This window comes from Bison bison, unplaced genomic scaffold (genome assembly GCF_000754665.1).
Source record: "Bison bison bison isolate TAMUID 2011002044 unplaced genomic scaffold, Bison_UMD1.0 scf7180017864363, whole genome shotgun sequence".
NCBI classification, from domain to species: domain Eukaryota; kingdom Metazoa; phylum Chordata; class Mammalia; order Artiodactyla; family Bovidae; genus Bison; species Bison bison.
Window position 1 is genome coordinate 711,951 of NW_011494935.1, and position 9,160 is coordinate 721,110.

A 9,160-nucleotide genomic window follows, 5' to 3' on the forward strand; every position below is an offset into this window, starting at 1 on the left:
TTAATCTTGATCTTAACCATCTTCCTGTGTATGAAATAGCAACATGGGCTGTTATTAAAATGCAAACATTATAGCGCTGTGTGATACGAAAAGTGAAAGCTCCCATTTATCCAGCCCCACAGAGAGCTTGCTCCTCACAGTCTTGGTATATATTCCACCAAGGTATTTTTCAATACACAGTAATATTGTGGTTAATCTTGAAATCATGTCCAACTCTTTGCAACCTCATGGACTGTAGCCCACCAGGTTCCTCTGTCCATGGGATTTCCCTGTCAAGACTACTGGAGTGGGTTGCCATTTCTTTCTCCAGGGGATCTTCCCAAGCCAGGGATTGAACTCACATTGGCAGGCGTATTCTTTACCACTGGGCTACCAGGGAAGTCCACACAATAATATACTTCCATAATTTTTACTCTTTTTTTTTTCAACCTACCTGCTGTGCATACTCTTTGGCTGCTTGCTTGTTTTCTTGCTGTCTGGGACAGCTTTTGCAGTTGGAACTAGTGGGTCTGCTCCACCTTTCTGAGGTAGCTGTCTGTCTTTGAAAAGTGTGTCGGGCTGATAGAGCCCTGGGGTGACTGATGAGGATAATTTAGGCCAGTGCTTCTCAAACTTATTGTGCACCGGGGAATGAGAGTTCCCTGGGGATTTTATTGAAATGCAGATTCAGATCCCAAAGGCCCAGGGAAGAGCCTGAGACTCTGCATTTCTAATAAGCAACCCCACCAGGCAATGCTGATGCTGCTGGTCCAGAGACCACACTGTGAATCCAAGGATGTGGAGGCAAGGGGAGCTGTTGAGAAGTCTCGTGGCCCTGGAGTGCTTTCTCCCTGCTGAGCGTGTTTTGCTTTTCAGAATGAAATGCTGGAGGAAGGGCACGAGTATGCAGTCATGCTGTACACCTGGCGCAGCTGTTCCCGGGCCATCCCCCAGGTGAGTCCTGCACCACAAGGGGTGGCTCCTCCCTCCATCCACCCCCGTCCAGGTAACTGACCTTGTCCAGGCGACAGGGCGTGAAGCAGAGTCTCCTACCCAAGGGGGCTCACTGAACACATGCAGAGAGCATCCCATAAAACTGACACCAACTTTAAACAATTTCTCATTATCCTTTCATTTTGAAAGCAGTATATGCTAACTGTACAATACCCAAACCACTGCAGAAAGGTGTAAAGCAGAAAGCAAGACAGCCTCACCCCCTCCCTCCACCACCCAAATCGCCACCTCCCACCAAAGCGTAATCACTGTGGACCCTTTGCCGCATGTTCATCTGACTCTCCTCCAACAACATGAATATTTCTGATTATTATTTTGTAAATTATTGTCATTTACTAAAGCACATTGTTTCTTATTTATATGGTTCCGCCACTTGCTTTTTTCACTTCATTCTTTATAGCTGACTTTTTTCATGTTAACACATACAGATAGTATTTTTATCATTATCATATTATATTCATGGGTCCCACCATCACGAAAGCAACAAACCCCAAGTGTGTAAACAGAAACCATTCCTCTCCCTTGCTCACAGTCCTAACCCCCAGAGGGAACTGTTTACTAGCAGCTTGGTTCACACCCTTTCAGAGTCTCTGTACCTGTATTATATATGGGCACACCAGCACACACACAGTTTTGTGTTTTATTCAATAAAAACAGGATTAAATTACCCTTACTTTCCTGCAGCTATTTCCACCCAGATTTATGGTAGCAGTCTTTCCACGTCAGGTCAGAGATCTGTCCCATCAGCCCTAACGGTTACATTAATGATACTGCATCGTATTAATACTTTATCCATTTAATCATTGACCAGTGGATGTTTAGCTCGTGCTGCCATTCCCACGATTTCTAAACAACAGTGTGAAGAATGTCCTTGTGTTTATTACCCTTTGCTGACTCTTCAGTGTCGATGACCTGTTAGCAGCCTTGTGTGCACATGCTGTGAACACACCTGCCACGTGCTTCTGATGTGCTGAAAACCCCTGGGCAGAGAAAATGGGCTCCTCGCTGGGCCCGGGTGTGCACAGGGGCTTTGCCCCGAGTGCACTCAGAGACATGGACAGAACGTTCTTCCCTGCTTAGAATCTGGCAGAGGCCCCCTTGGGGTAGCACTGAGGGAAAGATGGAAGGAGGGAGACCCTGTAGATGAATGTAGACCTGCGTACAGCACATGGCGGGGGCCTAGAACAGACTGTGGGGGAGGAGGGCTCTGTTCCCGGACCAGCTGGTTTCCTTCCTGCAGCCGATGTCTAGGAAGCAGTCCTGCCTAGAAGCGCTCACTCTTCATCAGGGCTGCCCCAGCCTCCTCTCACTGTGTAGCCACCATATCACTTCTCATCCTAAATGAAGTGCATTCGAGAGTGAAAATGGGCCCTATTAATAAGACAGCAGGTGTGAACCAGGACTGCCTGGGCAAACCAGGGTGTGCGAAACCCCCTGTCTCCCTGCAGGTGAAATGCAATGAGCAGCCCAACCGAGTAGAGATCTATGAGAAGACGGTAGAAGTGCTGGAGCCCGAGGTCACCAAGCTCATGAAGTTCATGTACTTTCAGGTGAGGGGTCGGGGTGGGTCTGGGCCAGGACAACTGAGAAGGCCCCCACCTTCTAGACACAAGGGTCTGGATTTCTGTGCCGTGATCTTCATTCGTTCGTCAAAACACTGTCCAGTGCCCCTGACCCACCCCAGGGTGACCAAGACAGACAAGCACCCTCCCTCCATACAATTCACATCCTAGTGGGCAAAGGAGAGTATTTTGGGTGGGAGGAGAGACTGACCATAAACAATACCCAACAGAACATGTGCTGTGAATAAAGTGCAATTAGCAAACCTCTGGCGTGGAGGGTGTTTGCGACATGGATGAACTTTAGGGCCAGCCTCAAGGGAGGTAGCGTTTGAACTGAGATCTGTATGATGTGAAAGAGGCGGGCAGGTGATGAACCAGGGGCAGATGATCCAGGCAGAAGGAACTGCAGAGGCAAAGGCCCTGCAAGCTCAAGAAGCAGGACAGGTTTAAGAAATGGAGCGAAGCCAAGGAGGCTGCATAGTGAGCTGAGTGAGTGAGAAAATGTGAGGTTGGAGAGGTGAGCAGGGACTCACTCATATAGGCATTATAGCTGTGAAAAGAACACAGATTTTCTTCAAGCATTACAGGAAGCTGTTGGAGGTTTCCAGTGACATGATCTGATCAGACTGTTGAAACAACGTTCTTGCTGCCATGTGGCTAGTGGATGGGAGGTGAGGGGCAGGTGTCAAGGGCAAGGGAGTGGAGGTGAGGGGAGAAGAGTAACAGCAGGGAGACCAGCTGGGAGGCCAAGAAGAGCAAGTGTTTAAAGGAGGAAAAGAAAAAAGATGGCCAAAGATTCCTGTGAGTGACAGGTAAGAGGGCAAGCTGGTTATCGTGGTTTTGTTGGAAGCCATTCAGGAATGCAGGCTGAGCAGTTTAAGCCCACCCTGTGCCTGGGTGGGAGCCCTGCCATGCACCCTGTGCCCTCCATGTGTTCTGCATGTGTTTATGAGCCTCAGAAGTAGACTTGCAAGCACTGGCCCAGGCTCAGCCCTGCGCCCAGCTCTGTGCTGGCCTCCTGAAAGTGGTGGGGAAGATGCAGATAGAGCCTTGAAGGCAGAGCAAGCCAGGGTTCTGCCACCTTCTGGCTGGGACCTTAAGTCATTTCAGACCTCTGACACCTTCAATATTCTCACCCTCTGGAAAGAATGCCCATTTCACAGGTTTTCTCTAAGGATAAATAAGGTCCATTAGTAAAGAGCCCTATTTGTAGAGCCCTTGCTACAGAGCAGGTTTACTAACTCACAGATGCTGTTATTAGCATCATGGACCTGCCTTCAAGGGGCCTAAAAGCTCTTTGGGAAGACAGTTCCAAGAGAGCAAAACTACCCAAAATGAAGTAAGTACTAAACTGAGGGCCTCCTGACAAGATGTATTTAGAGAAGGGAGGCTATAGAGTAATCGAAAACTCCTCTGTCCAGTACAGTCGCCAGTAGCCATGTATGGCCGTCTACTTGAATTCAAATTAAATAAAATGTAAAATGCGTATCCTCCTTGGCACTTACATTTCCAGTGCTCGGTACTCACATGTGATGAGTGGCCATTGTGTTGGACAGTGCAGATACAGAACATTTCCATCATCCTGCAAAATTTTGTTGGACTTACACTCTGGAAGGAGAAAGTGGCTTGATCTGGTCTTTGAAGGTCTCCCTATCTCCTTTCCTTGCTTTATTTTTCTCCACAGCTCATACCACATTCTGATATAGAGAATTTATTTGATATTTTGTTTTCTGTCACCCATCACTAGAATATAAGTTCCTTTGGGTAGAGACTTTTTTTTCTGTTTTGTTCCCCACTTTACCCCAGGGCCAAGAATGATGCCTGGCACATAGGAGATCCTCAATAAATAGCATCTATTGGATGAATGGAGATCTTTCTCTGAGTGTCCCTCTCACTGTCCATTGCTACCCACTAATTGTCCGGTGCCTGCACTGTCCTAGGTGCTAGGAATCACACATGACAAGATAGCAGCTTTCTCAGCAAGGAGGGGGTGAATAAATTCATTGGTTTGGCTCACTTGGGGACAGGTTCTGGGCTTCCCTCTAGAAATCAGCTTAGGATTTCAGGACTCCTCTGAGGAAGACCTCTGGGCAGTTTTGCCTTTCTCTAAAAGTCCAGGCTCTGAGTAGAGCCCCCAGGGAGCCTTAACCAGCTCCCCACCAGGGAGCTCAGCAAGCTGCCCCACCAGGCTGCCCAGTCCTAACCCGCTGCCCCTCTGCCCACAGCGCAAAGCTATCGAGCGGTTCTGCAGTGAGGTGAAGCGACTATGCCATGCCGAGCGGAGGAAGGACTTTGTCTCCGAGGCCTACCTCCTGACCCTGGGCAAGTTCATCAACATGTTTGCAGTCTTGGACGAGCTGAAGAATATGAAGTGCAGTGTCAAGAACGACCACTCTGCCTACAAGAGGTCAGGGCTCCTCTCCCTCCCCCGCCCCATCTTCCTAGGCAGCCGGCCTGTGGGAGAGAGAAAACAGAGCCCTCCTAACAGGCTCAGAACCAAGCTAGCCACTCCACAGACACAGCAGGGTTGAGTCTGCCTCTGTTTTTGCAGCTTAAGGAGTAAGATACAGAGCTGAGCTTTGCAGAACTGGGTCTTGGCAGGGTTTTCTATCTCGAGGTGGAATCAAATCCTCATTTACCCCACCAGTGGAGCAGCATTTTCTGTGTCTCATGCAGTCTGAGATTATATTATGATTAATATAATCCTAAAATGGTCACAGGAGTCATTCTCTGCAAGAATCAGAAAGCCAGTTCAAACTGCTCATGTGAAAGAAGAAACTGGGTTGGCTCCCAGAACAGAAAAGTCCTGGTCTACCTGATCCAGGTACTCAGGTGATGCTGTTGATCTGGTTCCTTCTGCCTCTCAGCTCAGCTTTCCCCAGTGACCGCTTCATTCTCAGGCTCATGCCCTGTATGGCCTCCAGCAGCGTCCCTCCAGTCAGCATAGCAACCCCAGTTCCTAAGGAAGGAAAGGATGCAGCTCCTTGCAAATATTTTGCAAAAGCCCCAAGAAGGATTGTCCTTGCCTCAGCCTGGGTCCTGTGCCGATCCCTCCATCAGATACTATGTACGAGTATGTTGGCGTGGTACTGATGGGGGCGGTGCTCGCCCTTGGGGTCAGTTGAGGGTCAATGGCAGCTCACAAGAAAGGACTGAGAGTGGGGGGCGGTCATTCTTCTCCAGAAATGTGTATACAGCCACCCCAAAGTGGGGGAGAGCAGGTGAAAGTAGCAAATCCACCTGTGTTGCTTGAGGCTCAAATAAGCTCCAAGGTGTCCATACATATGTCTTGGGAAGAGTTTGCCGTGTCGTGATGAAGAGGGCCCCTGTCCTTGAACCACCTCCTCCTGGGGCTCCGAGGTAACCGGAGAAAGCAGACAACAGACTGATCCTCACTGTTTTATCCTCCTTAGTGAACTGAAACCTGTCAGTACCCAGAAGACAGAGCCCCATTCAGAAATGGCAATTTCACAGAGATTCCATAGACAGCTCATGGTACAGTGTCTTCCCCCCAAACTCTCCCCAGATTTGGCCAACTCCTGCCATCATGGTCACAGCTGACATGCTCTGGGGACTGGCTGGGACCTTGCTGTGTCTTGTCCGTGTTCCACGGTCCCTGGTGACACGGGCTGCACCAGCTCCACCTCCAGGCCAGGCTGGAGAAGTCCCAGGGCAGTGGTTTCCCCCCTTCAAGGCGTGCTGTGTTCCCCACACCCATCATCCCCTCAGTCCCACCAGGTTAAGTAGACTTTTGCTTTCCCTACAATGTTTAGAAACATTGAGGTTTTCCTATAAGCAACATAATACCCAAAAAACAGAACATTCCGCTGCTTGTGATTCTTCCCCATGACGTACCGTGTAGTTTTGCTGGAGGTCACTGCAAGGCTCAGGATGCCCGTTTCACTAGGTCTTACCCCTTGGGCTGGTTGATGGCATGCTAGCTACCCTTAAACTTGCCTAGTCTTTGAGCTTCAGTGCATTCTTGCTTCTTAATTTCAGGTACCCTTATTACAGGGGTGCAAACAGCTCCAAGTGAAATGACTCCAGAACAGGCTCTCCTTCAATGTTAGAGTCACTTGTGCCATTCAGAGCCCTGCAACTTCGGGGATAGTGTATCTGGGTTAGCTGGGAGCAGGGCCCGGCTGGGTTAGGTGGGAGCTGAGGCCCGGCTTAGGCCGGCTATTCATGAGCATCCCTCTCTACACCACCCTGTCCAGGGCAGCGCAGTTCCTGAGGAAGATGGCTGACCCCCAGTCCATCCAGGAGTCGCAGAACCTGTCCATGTTCCTGGCCAACCACAACAGGATCACCCAGGTGATGGCAAACCTATGTCAGTCCTGACCCGGTGTCCTGGGACGCAAGCTGGGGCCTGGAGGTTGGGGGACCCACAGGCAGAGGAGCTCTGCCCAGATCATTCGTCCCCTCTGCTCTGCTCAAGCTTTAAACTGCAGATTTAAGTGTCCCTTCCCAGCCACAGACGGCCCCTTCACCCTCTGCAGTTTGTCCTTAGAAAATCTAGCCAGTGTTCTGCCCCGGTATAGGTTGGTATAGGTTGAGAGCTTGGGTTCTGGAGTTAGACTGCCTTGTTTTCTCATCTTGGACCCTCCATTGCCCTACTATGATGCCTTGGGCAAGGTCTCAGCCTCCGTTTCCTCATCTGTAAAATGGGACTGTTTAGGATTGCAGTGAGAAATAAATGAGATACTATAGCATGTAGAGCTTAACAGACAAGGACATAAGATGCGGTTATAGTTACCGCCATGGCTTTCCCAGGATATTCCCACTCAACGGTGTGTCCCTTTGGAGAGAAGGGGCCTGGGATGGAGACCTCAGGTCTTCTTGTACAGGAAATGTCTTTGTACTGCCGAGTCCTGTACTGGGAGATGCCTGCTGGCCCATTTCTCCTCCACTGAGCTGGGTCTTCCCACTATCATCCTTGGAGACATTTGGGGCTCAGTCCACACACACCCTCAAAACTAAGCTGAGATGACCACAGGCTGATTGCTATAAAGCTGAACTGCTTTTAGTTCAGCCAGATAAAGCATTTCTAACCATGAGAACTGCCAGGAAATACAACAGAAGCCCCTAAGGGGCAAGCCCCTGCCCTCGGTGATGTGCGGCAGCTCTGACCAACCACTGTAGACACTGAGGAGAGGTTGCAGGCTCCCTTCCACCTGATGTGGTCGGCAAGGCCGTGCACTGCCCCAGGGCCCAGCAGTGAGCCATCCTGGGTGCTGTAGGTGAGGAGGATGCAGGACAGGGGCTAACCAGAGGGGGGCGCTGCTGTTTAGTGTCTCCACCAGCAACTGGAAGTGATCCCAGGCTACGAGGAGCTGCTGGCCGACATTGTCAACATCTGCGTGGATTACTACGAGAACAAGATGTATCTGACCCCCAGTGAGAAGCACATGCTCCTCAAGGTACAGCTCCCTCGGTCATACCCCCTCACCTCCTTCTTATTTAAAATCATTTTAAAAGGTTGTTTCTTTCTTCTTGCTTAAGCATGAGTGCAGATCTTACTATACAAAAGGTTTTGTAACCAATTTTTTCCATTTGATATGCTGTGTACACCTTTCTAGACAGCATTAAGGCTATGTCTACAATGTGACTTTTAAAGGCTACCTAGTATTTCATTTTATGGGAACATTATCATTTAACAAATCCCCTATCACTTGGTATTTGTTTGCTAAAGTGCATTGAAACTCTGTGGCGTTTTATGTCCATACTCTTGTTAAGTCAGACATCCTAGAGGAAAATTGCCAACCTAAAGGGGAAGGCAAAATCTTATAGCTTTTACTATATTTTGTCAAAACGGTCATGTTTGTCTCATCAGTTTACACATTTCATTTTTAAATTATCAAGTGATGTTTATCATTGTAGAAATTCTGAACAGAAAAGCATTAAAAAATCGAATCTCTTTTAATCTTTCCACCCAGAGATAACACTTTTAGCATTTTGATGTCTATCTTTCTCTTTTTTCCTGTGCTGATGTATTTTCAACATATGCAGTTTACATAAATTATGTATGTGTATTATTTATCCCATTTCATTAAGTGCATTTGGAATAACATGCAGCCCTTAAATAATGTTGTATGGATGAGTTCCCATTTCTTTAGCCATTATTCTATCCTTAGCTGCTTAGGTTACTTCTAACTTCTCTCTGAAAACAATAGCACTGAAATGAATAACGTTCTCCATACTCTTTATACACACTGCATCACCTCTTTAATTTCTTTCTTCCCTTTCAGAGTTCCCCTGGTGATTTGACTTTTTCTTCCCCTCCATGTTGCCTCTTATTTCCAGAATACCAACCCTGTTGGTGTTCCCTTCTTTACATTTCCATAGCATCTCAAAGAAGGTTGCAGGAGAGTGTGGCTTTGTGACTCATTCACTCTGGCTTCCTCTGCACAGTCAGAAATTCAGAGAAGTCACCCAGAGTTCAGCAGCCTTTCTCATACCAGTGCTATGTCCAGGCAATTACCACAGCTCTGCCCAGAATTGTTGCTTCCACAAACTAGGTTACTAAACCCCACTTCACCAATCATCCTTACATGCTGCTATCAGATTCTCAGGCTCTTCATTTCTCTTGCCTGCTTTTAATCCTC

General features: G+C 48.3%; 1 protein-coding gene across 2 annotated transcripts in view; it reads left to right on the top strand.

Annotated features, from left to right (window-relative positions):
* The window catches only part of CYFIP2 (cytoplasmic FMR1 interacting protein 2), a 127,529-nt gene that overhangs the window by 21,625 nt on the left and 96,744 nt on the right, over positions 1–9,160 (top strand). For both annotated transcript variants that reach the window (XM_010855284.1, XM_010855283.1), the window contains exons 4-8: positions 856–933; positions 2,442–2,543; positions 4,781–4,962; positions 6,773–6,869; positions 7,847–7,975. In XM_010855284.1, coding sequence (XP_010853586.1) covers positions 856–933; positions 2,442–2,543; positions 4,781–4,962; positions 6,773–6,869; positions 7,847–7,975 — 588 coding nt within the window. The remainder of the gene's footprint in view (positions 1–855; positions 934–2,441; positions 2,544–4,780; positions 4,963–6,772; positions 6,870–7,846; positions 7,976–9,160) is intronic.